General features: G+C 53.0%; 1 protein-coding gene across 3 annotated transcripts in view; it reads left to right on the top strand.

Annotated features, from left to right (window-relative positions):
• asb10 (ankyrin repeat and SOCS box containing 10) overlaps positions 1-17,913 on the top strand; it is a 50,480-nt gene that overhangs the window by 15,770 nt on the left and 16,797 nt on the right. For all 3 annotated transcript variants that reach the window (XM_070877051.1, XM_070877050.1, XM_070877052.1), the window contains one exon: positions 2,251-2,755. In XM_070877051.1, the coding sequence (XP_070733152.1) occupies positions 2,251-2,755 (505 nt within the window). The remainder of the gene's footprint in view (positions 1-2,250; positions 2,756-17,913) is intronic.

Genomic DNA, 17,913 nt, shown 5'->3' with positions numbered 1-17,913 from the left:
GTTGGGAATATTATCCTTTGCGACTGTTTCAAGAGCGTGAGAGAATGTGGAACAAGAAAAGCTTCCCATTGGCCAATCAAACCCCGCCCATTGGCCAATCACACCCCTCCCATTGGCCAATCACACCCCTCCCATTGGCCAATCAAACCCCGCCCATTGGCCAATCAAACCCCTCCCATTGGCCAATCACACCTCTCCCATTGGCCAATCAAACCCCTCCCATTGGCCAATCACACCCCTCCCATTGGCCAATCAGTCACACCCCTCCCATTGGCCAATCAAACCTACTATTTCCACAGTCCATGTTGTACTTTTTCAACCATGGCCCCCTCCTCTGCCAGGAAACCTCGAGTCTCTCTGAACCCCATGTGAATCAAAGACTGTGTTGATCACCCATTCTGCACCGGTATTGGTCCCGATTTTCGTGTCAATCTTCATTCTGCTGCTCTTTGTGTCAGAGGCATCAGGAGCCGAGCCCCTTTCAGTCTTCCTTCCCCATTGAGGCCCTGTGGCACCATAGACCATCTTAAAATGAAGGTTGCTGCCTAGCAATGGGTGTTGATTGACATGGCTCTATTGCGATGGTCAAGAACATGGGAGGAGGAGGAGGGGAGGAGGAGGGGAGGAGGAAGGTGGAGAGGAGGAGGGGAGGGGAGGAGGAAGGTGGAGAGGAGGGAGGAGAGGAGGAGTGGGAGGGGAGGGGAGATGGAGAGGAGGGGGAGGAGTTAGGACTCCCACGGCCAGGAGTTGAGCAAGTTGAAGACATGGAGGCAGAAGATCTTCCGGCAGAACCAACCGGTGGGCGGTTCAGAGCCGTGTGTCAGGAGTTCCCTGTTAACACCATCAGCAAAGTGCCCCATTGGCCCAATCCATCAACCGTGTGCCCTTCCCACATGCCGCCCACATGCCCCCCCCCCCACAGTGCCCCATGCTCTAACTCGCCTCCCACGGATTTAATTCCTTTCCCGCCATGGCCTTATTTTACAGGAAGTCCCTGTGGCTGATGAATGGGAATTAATGGTGGGTCTGGAGAATGGTTGTGACGCCTGCTGGCTCAAACAGCTTGCACAACGTGTCCGGCTGCTGGTGGGGAAAGTGCGGAGGTTATTTTTCCCGGGGATAAGGCATCAGTCGCCTGCTTGCTCCATCCACATGCTGCAGTTTGATCGGAGGTGCTGACAGCTCCTGTGCCGTTTGGGGTGAGCCCATCACACAAACGGCCAGCAGCGGGCCCCAGCCGTGCTGAACCCTGTGGTGGAGGTCGGCTGGGGTCCGACTCCAGGTCAGGCACCATTCCACCATCGCCTCCCCGGTGAATGTAGCTCCCATCAATGTTTCAGGGTGGGACGATCTCTGCTTAGAGCCAGTTTCAGACTCAGTGACTAACACTCCCGCCTCTGAGTCAGAAGGTTGTGGGTTCAAGCCCCACTCTAGGGACTTGAGCACAGAAATCCAGGCGGACACTCCCAGTGCAGTGCTGAGGGAGTGCCGCACTGTCGAAGGTGCCATCCTTCGGAGGAGATGTTAAACCGAGGCCCCGTCTGCCCTCAGGTGGACGTAAAAGATCACATGGCACTATTTTGAAGAAGAGCAGGGGAGTTATTCCCGGTGTCCTGCCCAATATTTATCCCTCAATCAACATCACTAAAACAGATTATCTGTCATTGTCACATTGCTGCTTGTGGGAGCTGGCTGTGCGCAAATTGGCTGCCGCGTTTCCTACAATACAACAGTGACTACACTCCAAAAGTACTTCATTGGCTGTAAAGCACTTTGAGACGTCCAGTGGTCATGAAAGGCGCTATATAAATCCAAGTCTTTTAAGACCGGGATAAGACCTGCCTCCAGTGCAGTGTGACCTGTCCGCCTCAGACCATCCTCTTATCCTGCAACTCACCTAAACATAGAAGAATCCCCAATGGATTGCCCATTCCAAAATCCCGAATTGTACAAACTACAAGTCTGGCAGAAAAATCCCTCTTTTAAAAACCGATTGGCTGCAATTTGCAGTTGAGTTTGATGAGCTGTGATTGGCTGTTGTGTTTGATGAGCTGTGATTGGCTGTTGCATTTGGTGAGCTGTGATTGGCTGTTGCATTTGGTGAGCTGTGATTGGCTGTTGCGTTTGAGCTGTGATTGGCTGTTGCATTTGGTGAGCTGTGATTGGCTGTTGCGTTTGAGCTGTGATTGGCTGTTGCGTTTGGTGAGCTGTGATTGACTGCGGTTGTGTAACTGCAGCTGTTGTTGACAGATGTGCGAAGCATCTCTTGGCGTTTGGTGGCCACGTCAACAGTCGGACAGAGGACAAGGATGACACACCACTGCACATCGCTGCGAGGTTTGGTCTAGAGGAGCACGTGGAGTTGTACCTGGGATATGGAGCTTCCATCAACAGGATGAATGACTGTGGCCAGACCCCACTGCACTGTGTGTGTGCACAGTCCCACAGCCATGAGGACGCGGAGCGATACTACCGGGTGTGCAAGCTGCTGATAGAGAAGGGAGCCAGTGTGATGGTGCTGGAGGAGGAGCAGCAGTCTGCTCTGCACCTGGCCTGTCGCACAGCCAACTACAGGATGGTGGATCTGCTTCTACACAAGGGAATCGATGTCAACCGCATGGACTACGGTGGCAACGCGCCCATGCACAAGGCCCTGCAGGCCGTCGCTTACAAACTGGAGCATCAGCCCGAGCGTACAATTCGCTCCCTCCTGAACTATGGGTCAATCCGCATCTGGCCGGGCGCCATTCCCAAGGTGAGATAAACACCCCTTCAATAAAAACTTTCACTATTACATTCATTCAGGCTATCAATAAGCAAATAAATAAAAAATACTAGAAATGGCAGGACAGGCTACGTATCAGGACTGTAGTATGTGGGGATTCGCTGACACAGTGGGTCCCAGATTTCCACATCGGCAGTCTCTCCGGCTCAGAGTCTCTGAGCTGGAGTGTGAGTTAGAAACACTCCAGAACATGTGGAGGGGGAGGAGGAGAGGAGAAATATCTGGGCAGTTTTATCCAGAATACAGTCCCACCCCAGATGATAGCTCAGGTTCAGGAAAGGGAGGGTGTGATTGTAGGGAGCTGGGTAACGGGGAGTTAGGAGAGGTTGAGAAGGAGGTCCAGAAGATACTGGTCCTGTCCTACAGGTACGATGTACTCGCTACCTGTGAGGACAAGGAGAAGGACTGTGGGGAGGAGAGCCACAATGCAGACCAAGGCACCGTGGCTCAGGAGGGTGTCCCGGGGAGGTAAGAGCAAAATAGAAGTGTGGTAGTGATAGGGAACTCTATAATTAGCGGGATAGATAGCGTCCTCTGCAGCCAAGTACGAGAATCCCAAAGGGCATGTTGCCATGGTAAAGGGATAACACATGGTGGCTGGAGAGGAACTTGGAAAGGGAGGGGGGTAAATCCATTTGTCGTGGTCCATGTTGGAACGAACGACGTAGTTAGGAACAGGGAGGAGGTCCTGCTGAGGGAGTATCAGAAGCTAGGAGCTAAATTAAAAAGCAGGACCTCGAGGATAATCTCTGGATTATTGCCCGAGCCACGTGCAAATTGGCACAGGAGCAGACAGGTCAGGAGAACTAACACGTGGCTAAAGGGCTGGTGTGGGGAAGAGGGGTTCCTTTTCATGGGACCCTGCCACCAGTTCTGGGACAGGAAGGAGCTGTACCGATGGGACGGGCTCCACCAGAACCGGGATGGGACCCATGTCCTCGCGGAAAGGCTAAATAGGGAGGTGACATTTGTTAGAACAAGCTGCAGTGCCGGAGGACTGGCGACTAGCTAACGTAATATCTATATTTAAGAAGGGGGATAAAACTTGTCTGAGGAATTACAGATTAGTCAGATTAACATCGGTGCTAGAAACTATAATGGAATCTCTGCTCAAGGAGAAAGTACAACAGCAAGAAACCAAAAATATAACAATAAATAGTCAGCATGGATTTCAAACGGGAAAATCTTGCTTGACAAAACTCCGAATTTGTAAAAGACAGAGTAGATAAGGGTAATGCAGTAGATCTAATGTATCTATATTTTCAAAGGCCTTCGATAAGGTACCCCATAATAGACATGAACAAGGTCAGAGAATGCAGTCAGGGGACAAGTCGCAGAATGGATCGCTAGCTGGGTTCAGGACAGAAAGCAGAGAGCAGGGGTAAAGGGCAGCTATTCACAGTGGCTGAGGTAGGTCATGGTCGACCCTGACAATAATCCCCCCGACACTGACCCCCCGACACTGGGCCCCCCGACACTGGCCCCCGACACTGGGCCCCCCGACACTGGGCCCCCCGACACTGGCCCCCGACACTGGGCCCCCCCGACACTGGGCCCCCCGACACTAGGCCCCCCGACACTGGCCCCCGACACTGGCCCCCCGACACTGACCCCCCGACACTGACCCCCCGACACTGGGCCCCCCGACACTGGCCCCCGACACTGGGCCCCCCGACACTGGCCGTATTCAGGACGCCGTCCGTATTCCGGACACTGGCCGTGCTCCGGACAAAGAAACATAGAAAATAGGTGCAGGAGTAGGTCATTCGGCCCTTCGAGCCTGCACCACCATTCAATAAGATCATGGCTGATCATTCCCTCAGTACCCCTTTCCTGTTTTCTCTCCATACCCCTTGATCCCTTTAGCCGTAAGGGCCATATCTAACTCCCTCTTGAATATATCCAATGAACTGGCATCAACAACTCTCTGCGACAGGGAATTCCACAGGTTCACAACTCTCTGAGTGAAGAAGTTTCTCCTCATCTCAGTCCTAAGTGGCCTACCCCTTATCCTTAGACTGTGTCCCCAGTTCTGGACTTCCCCAACATCGGGAACATTCTTCCCACATCTAACCTGTCCAGTCCCGTCAGAATCTTATATGTTTCTATGAGATTCCCTCTCAACCTTCTAAACTCCAGTGAATAAAGACCCAGTTGATCCAGTCTCTCGTCATAGGTCAGTCCTGCCATCCCAGGAATCAGTCTGGTGAACCTTCGCTGCACTCCCTCAATAGCAAGAAAGTCCTTCCTCAGATTAGGAGACCAAAACTGAACACAATATTCCAGGTGAGGCCTCACCAAGGCCCTGTACAACTGCAGTGAGTCCTCCCTGCTCCTATACTCAAATCCCCTCGCAATGAAGGCCAACATGCCATTTGCTTTCTTAACCGCCTGCTGTACCTGCATGCCAACCTTCAATGACTGATGAACCATGGCCCCCAGGTCTCGTTGCACCTCCCCTTTTCCTAATCTGCCGCCATTCAGATAATATTCTGCCTTTGTGTTTTTGCCCCCAAAGTAGATAGCCTCACATTTATTTACATTATACTGCATCTGCCATGCATTTGCCCACTCGCCTAACCTGTCCACGTCACCCTGCAGCCTCTTAGCATCCTCCTCACAGCTCACACCACCACCGCTGCCCAGGATGCTGGCCGTATTCTGGACACTGACCGTATTCCCGAGACTGACCGTATTCCAGATGCTGGCCGTATTCCGGACACTGACCATATTCCGGACACTGACCATATTCCGGACACTGACCATATTACGGACGCTGACCGTATTCCAGATGCTGGCCATTTTCGGGATGCTGGCCGAATACCGGACACTGCTCATATTCCGGACGACGGCATTATTCCAGACACCGACTGTACTCCGGACACCGACCTTATTCCAGACGCTGACCGTATTCCCGACACTGGCCGTATACCCGACACTTTCCGTAACCCGGACACTGACCGTATTCCGGACGCTGACCGTATTCCCGACACTGGCCGTATTCACGACACTTTCCGTACCCCGGACACTGACCGTATTACATAAAAACTGACTGCAAAAGCTTGGATAGATATGTGAAGAGAAAAAGATTAGTGAAGACAAACGTAGGTCCCTTGCAGTCGGATTCAGGTGAATTTATAATGGGGCAGAGAAATGGCAGACCAATTGAACAAATACTTTGGCTCTGTCTTCATGAAGGAAGACACAAATAACCTTCTGAGTGTACTAGGGGACCGAGGGTCTAGTGAGAAGGAGGAACTGAAGGATATCTTTATTAAGCGGGAAATTGTGTTGGGGAAATTGATGGGATTGAAGGCCGATAAATCCCCGGGGCCCGATAGTCTGCATCCCAGAGTAGTGAAGGAGGTGGCCCTAGAAATAGTGGATGCATTGGTGATCATTTTCCAACAGTCTATCGAATCTGGATCAGTTTCTATGGACTGGAGGGGAGATAATGTAAGACCACTTTTTAAAAAAGGAGGGAGAGAGAAAACGGGTAATTATAGACCGGTTAGCCTGACATCAGTAGTGGGGAAAATGTTGGAATCGATTATTAAAGATGAAATAGCAGCGCATTTGGAAAGCAGTGACAGGATCGGTCCAAGTCAGCATGGATTTATGAAGGGGAAATCATGCTTGACAGATCTTCTGGAATTTTTTGAGGATGTAACTAGTAGAGTGGACAAGGGAGAACCAGTGGATGTGGTGTATTTGGACTTTCAAAAGGCATTTGACAAGGTCCCACATAAGAGATTGGTGTGCAAAATCAAAGCACATGGTATTGGGGGTAATGTATTGACGTGGATAGAGAATTGGTTGGCAGACAGGAAGCAGAGAGTTGGGATAAATGGGTCCTTTTCGGAATGGGAGGCAGTGACTAGTGGAGTGCCGCATGGAGCAGTGCTGGGACCCCAGCTCTTTATACATTAATGATTTGGATGAAGGAATTATGTAGAGTGTAATATCTCCAAGTTTGCATTTGACACTAAACTGGCTGGTGGTGTGAGCTGTGAGGAGGATGCTAAGAGGCTGCAGGGTGACTTGGACAGGTTGGGTGATTGGCAGATGCAGTATAATGTGGATAATGCCGTATTCCCAACACTGACCATATTCCAGACACTGACCGTATTCCCGACACTGACCGTATTCCAGACACTGGCCCTATTCCAGACAGTGGCCCTATTCCGGACACTGGCCGTATTCCAGACGCTGACGGTATTCCGGATGCTGACCGTATTCCGGACGCTGACCGTATTCCGGACACTAGCTGTATTCTGGACACTGACCATATTCCGGACACTAGCTGTATTCCGGACACTGACTGTATTCTGGACGCTGGCCGTATTCCCGACACTGATATTATTCCCAACACTGACCGTATTCTGGACACTGACTGCATTCCGGACGCTGACCGTATTCCGGACGCTGGCCGTATTCCCAACACTGACCTTATTCCCGACACTGACCTTATTCTGGACACTGCCCGTACTCCGGACACTGGCCGTACTCCCAACACTGGCCGTATTCCCTACACTGACCGTATTCCGGATGCTGACCGTATTCCCGACACTGACCCTCCGACTCGGGCCATATTCCCGACACTGACCGAGTTCCGGACACTGACCGAGTTCCGGACACTGACCGTATTCCGGACACTGACCGTATTCAGGACACTGACCGTATTCCCGACACTGACCGTATTCCGGACACTGACCGTATTCCGGACACTGACCGTATTCCCGACACTGACCGAGTTCCGGACACTGACCCAATTCTGGACATTGGTCGTATTCCCGATACTGATCCTATTCTGAACACTGGCCGTATTCCAGACACTGACCGTATTCCGGACGCTGACCATATTCCCAACACTGACCATATTCCGGACGCTGAGCGTATTCCCGATACTGACCCTCCGACACTGGCCGTATTCCAGACACTGGCCGTATTCCGGACACTGACTATATTCCTGACACTGACCGTATTCCAGACGCTGACCGTATTCCCGACATTGATCGTATTCCGGACACTGACTGTATTCCAGATGCTGGCCATACTCTGGACACTGGCCGTATTCCCGACACTGACCGTATTCCCGACACTGACCGTATTCCCGATACTGACCCTACGACACTGGCCGTATTCCCGACACTGGCCCTATTCCGGCCGCTGACCGTATTCCCGACACTGATCGTATTCCGGACGCTGACTGTATTCCAGATGCTGGCCGTACTCTGGACACTGGCCGTATTCCTGACACTGACCATATTCCCGACACTGACCGTATTCCCGACACTGACCGTATTCCAGACGCTGGCCGTATTCCCGATACTGATCCTCCGACACTGGCCGTATTCTGGACACTGGCCGTATTCTGGACACTGACTGTATTCCGGACACTGACCGTATTCCGGACGCTGACCGTATTCCCGACACTGGTCCTCCGACACTGGCCATATTCCGGACACTGACTGTATTCCAGATGCTGGCTGTACTCTGGACACTGACCATATTCCGGACATTGACCGTTTTCTGGAAACTGACCGTATTTCGGACACTGGCCGTATTCCCGACACTGACCCTCCGACACTGGCCGTATTCCGGACACTGACCGTATTCCGGACACTGACTGTATTCCAGATGCTGGCCGTACTCTGGACACTGACCGTATTCCCAACACTGGCCGTATTCTGGAAACTGGCCGTATTCCGAACACTGACCCTCCGACACTGACCGTATTCCTGACACTGACCGTATTCCTGACACTGACCGTATTCCGGACGCTGACCGTATTCCCAACACTGACCGTATTCCGGACGCTGATTGTATTCCAGGTGCTGGCAGTACTCTGGACACTGGTCATATTCCCGACACTGACTGTATTCCTGACACTGACCGTATTCCAGACGCTGACCGTATTCCCGACACTGATCGTATTCCGGACGCTGACTGTATTCCAGATGCTGGCCGTACTCTGGACACTGGTCATATTCCCGACACTGACTGTATTCCCGACACTGACCGTATTCCCGATACTGACCCTCCAACACTGGCCGTATTCCCGACACTGGCCCTATTCCGGACGCTGACCGTATTCCCGACACTGATCGTATTCCGGACGCTGACTGTATTCCAGATGCTGGCCGTACTCTGGACACTGGCCGTATTCCCGACACTGACCATATTCCCGGCACTGACCGTATTCCCGACACTGACCGTATTCCCGACACTGTCCCTCCGACACTGACCATATTCCTGACACTGACCGTATTCCTGACACTGATCGTATTCCCGACACTGACCCTCCGACACTGGCCGTATTCCGGACACTGACCGTATTCAGGACACTGACCGTATTCCGGACACTGGCCATATTCCCAACACTGACCCTCCGACACTGACCATATTCCTGACACTGACTGTATTCCGGACGCTGACCGTATTCCGACACTGACCCTCTGACACTGGCCGTATTCCGGACACTGACCGTATTCCGGACACTGGCCGTATTCCAGACACTGACTGTATTCTGGACACTGACCGCATTCCGGACACTGGCCGTATTCCGGACGCTGACTGTATTCCAGATGCTGGCCGTACTCTGGACACTGGCCGTATTCCCGACACTGACCATATTCTCGACACTGACCGTATTCCCGACACTGACCGTATTCCGGACGCTGGCCGTATTCCCGATACTGACCCTCTGACACTGGCCATATTCCGGACACTGACCGTATTCCGGACACTGACCGTATTCCCGACACTGGTCCTCCGACACTTGCCATATTCCGGACACTGACTGTATTCCAGATGCTGGCTGTACTCTGGACACTGACCATATTCCGGACATTGACCGTTTTCTGGAAACTGACCGTATTTCGGACACTGGCCGTATTCCCGACACTGACCCTCCGACACTGGCAGTATTCCGGACACTGACCATATTCTGGACACTGACTGTATTCCAGATGCTGGCCGTACTCTGGACACTGACCGTATTCCCAACACTGGCCATATTCTGGACACTGGCCGTATTCCGAACACTGACCCTCCGACACTGACCGTATTCCTGACACTGACCGTATTCCCGACACTGACCATCCGACACTGGCCGTATTCCAGACACTGACCGTATTCCGGACACTAACCGTATTCCGGACACTGGCCGTATTCGGGACACTGACCATATTCCGGACACTGACTGTATTCCAGATGCTGGCCATACTCTGGACACTGACCGTATTCCCAACACTGGCCATATTCTGGACACTGGCCGTATTCCGAACACTGACCCTCCGACACTGACCATATTCCTGACACTGACCGTATTCCTGACACTGACTGTATTCCCGACACTGATCCTCCGACACTGGCCGTATTCCGGACACTGACCGTATTCCGGACGCTGACTATTCCAGATGCTGGCCGTACTCTGGACACTGACCGTATTCCCAACACTGGCCGTATTCTGGACACTGGCCGTATTCCCAACACTGACCCTCCGACACTGACCATATTCCTGACACTGACCGTATTCCTGACACTGATCGTATTCCCGACACTGACCCTCCAACACTGGCCGTATTCCGGACACTGACCGTATTCAGGACACTGACCGTTTTCCGGACACTGGCCATATTCCCAACACTGACCCTCCGACACTGACCATATTCCTGACACTGACCATATTCCGAACACTGACCGTACTCTGGACACTGGCCGTATTCCTGACACTGACCATATTCCTGACACTGACCGTATTCCCGACACTGACCGTATTCCAGACGCTGGCCGTATTCCCGATACTGATCCTCCGACACTGGCCGTATTCTGGACACTGGCCGTATTCTGGACACTGACCATATTCCTGACACTGACCGTATTCCCGACACTGACCGTATTCCAGACGCTGGCCGTATTCCCGATACTGATCCTCCGACACTTGCCGTATTCTGGACACTGGCCGTATTCTGGACACTGACCATATTCCTGACACTGACCGTATTCCGAACACTGACCGTACTCTGGACACTGGCCGTATTCCTGACACTGACCATATTCCTGACACTGACCGTATTCCCGACACTGACCGTATTCCAGACGCTGGCCGTATTCCCGATACTGATCCTCCGACACTGGCCGTATTCTGGACACTGGCCGTATTCTGGACACTGACTGTATTCCTGACACTGACCGTATTCCGGGCGCTGACCGTATTCCTGACACTGGCCCTCCGACGCTGACCGTATTCCGACACTGATTGTATTCCAGATGCTGGCTGTACTCTGGACACTGACCATATTCTGGACATTGACCATATTCTGGACACTGACCGTATTTCGGACACTGGCCGTATTCCCGACACTGACCCTCCGACACTGGCCGTATTCCGGACACTGACCGTATTCCGGACACTGACTGTATTCCAGATGCTGGCCGTACTCTGGACACTGACCGTATTCCCAACACTGGCCGTATTCTGGACACTGGCCGTATTCCGAACACTGACCCTCCGACACTGACCGTATTCCTGACACTGACCGTATTCCTGACACTGACCGTATTCCGGACGCTGATTGTATTCCAGGTGCTGGCCGTACTCTGGACACTGGTCATATTCCCGACACTGACTGTATTCCTGACACTGACCGTATTCCGGACGCTGACCGTATTCCCGACACTGATCGTATTCCGGACGCTGACTGTATTCCAGATGCTGGCCGTACTCTGGACACTGGTCATATTCCCGACACTGACCGTATTCCCGACACTGACCGTATTCCCGATACTGACCCTCCAACACTGGCCTATTCCCGACACTGGCCCTATTCCGGACGCTGACCGTTTTCCCGACACTGATCGTATTCCGGACGCTGACTGTATTCCAGATGCTGTCCGTACTCTGGACACTGGCCGTATTCCCGACACTGACCATATTCCCGACACTGACCGTATTCCCGACACTGACCGTATTCCGGACGCTGGCCGTATTCCCGATACTGACCCTCTGACACTGGCCGTATTCCGGACACTGACCGTATTCCCGACACTGACCGTATTCCCGACACTGGTCCTCCGACACTGGCCGTATTCCGGACACTGACTGTATTCCAGATGCTGGCTGTACTCTGGACACTGACCATATTCCGGACATTGACCGTATTCTGGAAACTGACCGTATTTCGGACACTGGCCTATTCCCGACACTGACCCTCCGACACTGGCCGTATTCGGGACAATGACCGTATTCCGGACACTGACTGTATTCCAGATGCTGGCCATACTCTGGACACTGACCGTATTCCCAACACTGGCCATATTCTGGACACTGGCCGTATTCCGGACACTGGCCATATTCCCAACACTGACCCTCCGACACTGACCATATTCCTGACACTGACTGTATTCCGGACGCTGACCGTATTCCGACACTGACCCTCTGACACTGGCCGTATTCCGGACACTGACCGTATTCCGGACACTGGCCGTATTCCAGACACTGACTGTATTCTGGACACTGACCGCATTCCGGACACTGGCCGTATTCCGGACGCTGACTGTATTCCAGATGCTGGCCGTACTCTGAACACTGGCCGTATTCCCGACACTGACCATATTCTCGACACTGACCGTATTCCCGACACTGACCGTATTCCGGACGCTGGCCGTATTCCCGATACTGACCCTCTGACACTGGCCATATTCCGGACACTGACCGTATTCCGGACACTGACCGTATTCCCGACACTGGTCCTCCGACACTGGCCATATTCCGGACACTGACTGTATTCCAGATGCTGGCTGTACTCTGGACACTGACCATATTCCGGACATTGACCGTTTTCTGGAAACTGACCGTATTTCGGACACTGGCCGTATTCCCGACACTGACCCTCCGACACTGGCCGTATTCCGGACACTGACCATATTCTGGACACTGACTGTATTCCAGATGCTGGCCGTACTCTGGACACTGACCGTATTCCCAACACTGGCCGTATTCTGGACACTGGCCGTATTCCGAACACTGACCCTCCGACACTGACCGTATTCCTGACACTGACCGTATTCCCGACACTGACCATCCGACACTGGCCGTATTCCAGACACTGACCGTATTCCGGACACTAACCGTATTCCGGACACTGGCCGTATTCGGGACACTGACCGTATTCCGGACACTGACTGTATTCCAGATGCTGGCCATACTCTGGACACTGACCGTATTCCCAACACTGGCCATATTCTGGACACTGGCCGTATTCCGAACACTGACCCTCCGACACTGACCATATTCCTGACACTGACCGTATTCCTGACACTGACTGTATTCCCGACACTGATCCTCCGACACTGGCCGTATTCCGGACACTGACCGTATTCCGGACGCTGACTATTCCAGATGCTGGCCGTACTCTGGACACTGACCGTATTCCCAACACTGGCCGTATTCTGGACACTGGCCGTATTCCCAACACTGACCCTCCGACACTGACCATATTCCTGACACTGACCGTATTCCTGACACTGATCGTATTCCGGACACTGGCCATATTCCCAACATTGACCCTCCGACACTGACCATATTCCTGACACTGACCATATTCCGAACACTGACCGTACTCTGGACACTGGCCGTATTCCTGACACTGACCATATTCCTGACACTGACCGTATTCCCGACACTGACCGTATTCCAGACGCTGGCCGTATTCCCGATACTGATCCTCCGACACTGGCCGTATTCTGGACACTGGCCGTATTCTGGACACTGACCATATTCCTGACACTGACCGTATTCCCGACACTGACCGTATTCCAGACGCTGGCCGTATTCCCGATACTGATCCTCCGACACTTGCCGTATTCTGGACACTGGCCGTATTCTGGACACTGACCATATTCCTGACACTGACCGTATTCCGAACACTGACCGTACCCTGGACACTGGCCGTATTCCTGACACTGACCATATTCCTGACACTGACCGTATTCCCGACACTGACCGTATTCCAGACGCTGGCCGTATTCCCGATACTGATCCTCCGACACTGGCCGTATTCTGGACACTGGCCGTATTCTGGACACTGACTGTATTCCTGACACTGACCGTATTCCGGGCGCTGACCGTATTCCTGACACTGGCCCTCCGACGCTGACCGTATTCCGACACTGATTGTATTCCAGATGCTGGCTGTACTCTGGACACTGACCATATTCCGGACATTGACCATATTCTGGACACTGACCGTATTTCGGACACTGGCCGTATTCCCGACACTGACCCTCCGACACTGGCCGTATTCCGGACACTGACCGTATTCCGGACACTGACTGTATTCCAGATGCTGGCCGTACTCTGGACACTGACCGTATTCCCAACACTGGCCGTATTCTGGACACTGGCCGTATTCCGAACACTGACCCTCCGACACTGACCGTATTCCTGACACTGACCGTATTCCTGACACTGACCGTATTCCGGACGCTGATTGTATTCCAGGTGCTGGCCGTACTCTGGACACTGGTCATATTCCCGACACTGACTGTATTCCTGACACTGACCGTATTCCGGACGCTGACCGTATTCCCGACACTGATCGTATTCCGGACGCTGACTGTATTCCAGATGCTGGCCGTACTCTGGACACTGGTCATATTCCCGACACTGACCGTATTCCCGACACTGACCGTATTCCCGATACTGACCCTCCAACACTGGCCTATTCCCGACACTGGCCCTATTCCGGACGCTGACCGTTTTCCCGACACTGATCGTATTCCGGACGCTGACTGTATTCCAGATGCTGTCCGTACTCTGGACACTGGCCGTATTCCCGACACTGACCATATTCCCGACACTGACCGTATTCCCGACACTGACCGTATTCCGGACGCTGGCCGTATTCCCGATACTGACCCTCTGACACTGGCCGTATTCCGGACACTGACCGTATTCCCGACACTGACCGTATTCCCGACACTGGTCCTCCGACACTGGCCGTATTCCGGACACTGACTGTATTCCAGATGCTGGCTGTACTCTGGACACTGACCATATTCCGGACATTGACCGTATTCTGGAAACTGACCGTATTTCGGACACTGGCCTATTCCCGACACTGACCCTCCGACACTGGCCGTATTCGGGACAATGACCGTATTCCGGACACTGACTGTATTCCAGATGCTGGCCATACTCTGGACACTGACCGTATTCCCAACACTGGCCATATTCTGGACACTGGCCGTATTCCGAACACTGACCCTCCGACACTGACCATATTCCTGACACTGACCGTATTCCTGACACTGACCGTATTCCCGACACAGATCCTCCGACACTGGCCGTATTCCGGACACTGACCGTATTCCGGACACTAACTATTCCAGATGCTGGCCGTACTCTGGACACTGACCGTATTCCCAACACTGGCCGTATTCTGGACACTGGCCGTATTCCCAACACTGACCCTCCGACACTGACCATATTCCTGACACTGACCGTATTCCTGACACTGATCGTATTCCCGACACTGACCCTCCGACACTGGCCGTATTCCGGACACTGACCGTATTCAGGACACTGACCATATTCTGGACACTGGCCGTATTCCCAACACTGACCCTCCGACACTGACCATATTCCTGACACTGACCGTATTCCGAACACTGACCGTACTCTGGACACTGGCCGTATTCCTGACACTGACCATATTCCTGACACTGACCGTATTCCCGACACTGACCGTATTCCAGACGCTGGCCGTATTCCCGATACTGATCCTCCGACACTGGCCGTATTCTGGACACTGGCCGTATTCTGGACACTGACTGTATTCCTGACACTGACCGTATTCCGGACGCTGACCGTATTCCTGACACTGGCCCTCCGAAGCTGACCGTATTCCGACACTGATTGTATTCCAGATGCTGGCTGTACTCTGGACACTGACCATATTCCGGACATTGACCATATTCTGGACACTGACCGTATTTCGGACACTGGTCGTATTCCCGACACTGACCCTCCGACACTGGCCGTATTCCGGACACTGACCGTATTCCGGACACTGACTGTATTCCAGATGCTGGCCGTACTCTGTACACTGACCGTATTCCCAACACTGGCCGTATTCTGGACACTGGCCATATTCCGAACACTGACCCTCCGACACTGACCGTATTCCTGACACTGACCGTATTCCCGACACTGACTGTATTCCCAACACTGACCGTATTCCGGACGCTGATTGTATTCCAGGTGCTGGCCGTACTCTGGACACTGGTCATATTCCCGACACTGACTGTATTCCTGACACTGACCGTATTCCGGACGCTGACCGTATTCCTGACACTGATCGTATTCCGGACGCTGACTGTATTCCAGATGCTGGCCGTACTCTGGACACTGGTCATATTCCCGAAACTGACCGTATTCCCGACACTGACCGTATTCCCGATACTGACCCTCCAACACTGGTCTATTCCCGACACTGACCCTCCGACACTGGCCGTATTCGGGACACTGACCGTATTCCGGACACTGACTGTATTCCAGATGCTGGCCATACTCTGGACACTGACCGTATTCCCAACACTGGCCATATTCTGGACACTGGCCGTATTCCGAACACTGACCCTCCGACACTGACCATATTCCTGACACTGACCGTATTCCTGACACTGACCGTATTCCCGACACCGATCCTCCGACACTGGCCGTATTCCGGACACTGACCGTATTCCGGATGCTGACTATTCCAGATGCTGGCCGTACTCTGGACACTGACCGTATTCCCAACACTGGCCGTATTCTGGACACTGGCCGTATTCCCAACACTGACCCTCCGACACTGACCATATTCCTGACACTGACCGTATTCCTGACACTGATCGTATTTCCGACACTGACCCTCCGACACTGGCCGTATTCCGGACACTGACCGTATTCAGGACACTGACCGTATTCCGGACACTGGCCGTATTCCCAACACTGACCCTCCGACACTGACCATATTCCTGACACTGACCGTATTCCGAACACTGACCGTACTCTGGACACTGGCCGTATTCCTGACACTGACCATATTCCTGACACTGACCGTATTCCCGACACTGACCGTATTCCAGACGCTGGCCGTATTCCCGATACTGATCCTCCAACACTGGCCGTATTCTGGACACTGGCCGTATTCTGGACACTGACTGTATTCCTGACACTGACCGTATTCCGGACGCTGACCGTATTCCTGACACTGGCCCTCCGACGCTGACCGTATTCCGACACTGATTGTATTCCAGATGCTGGCTGTACTCTGGACACTGACCATATTCCGGACATTGACCATATTCTGGACACTGACCATATTTCGGACACTGGCCGTATTCCCGACACTGACCCTCCGACACTGGCCGTATTCCGGACACTGACCGTATTCCGGACACTGACTGTATTCCAGATGCTGGCCGTACTCTGGACACTGACCGTATTCCCAACACTGGCCGTATTCTGGACACTGGCCGTATTCCGAACACTGACCCTCCGACACTGACCGTATTCCTGACACTGACCGTATTCCGGACGCTGATTGTATTCCAGGTGCTGGCCGTACTCTGGACACTGGTCATATTCCCGACACTGACTGTATTCCTGACACTGACCGTATTCCGGACGCTGACCGTATTCCCGACACTGATCGTATTCCGGACGCTGACTGTATTCCAGATGCTGGCCGTACTCTGGACACTGGTCATATTTCCGACACTGACCGTATTCCCGACACTGACCGTATTCCCGATACTGACCCTCCAACACTGGCCTATTCCCGACACTGGCCCTATTCCGGACGCTGACCGTATTCCCGACACTGATCGTATTCCGGACGCTGACTGTATTCCAGATGCTGGCCGTACTCTGGACACTGGCCGTATTCCCGACACTGACCATATTCCCGACACTGACCGTATTCCCGACACTGACCGTTTTCCGGACGCTTTCCGTATTCCCGATACTGACCCTCTGACACTGGCCGTATTCCGGACACTGTCCGTATTCCCGACACTGACCGTATTCCCGACACTGGTCCTCCGACACTGGCCGTATTCCGGACACTGACTGTATT

This window comes from Pristiophorus japonicus, chromosome 1, assembly GCF_044704955.1.
Source record: "Pristiophorus japonicus isolate sPriJap1 chromosome 1, sPriJap1.hap1, whole genome shotgun sequence".
In the NCBI taxonomy this organism is placed as follows: domain Eukaryota; kingdom Metazoa; phylum Chordata; class Chondrichthyes; family Pristiophoridae; genus Pristiophorus; species Pristiophorus japonicus.
Note: the sequence above shows the minus strand (reverse complement) of the source record. Positions and strands in the feature narration are given on the sequence as shown.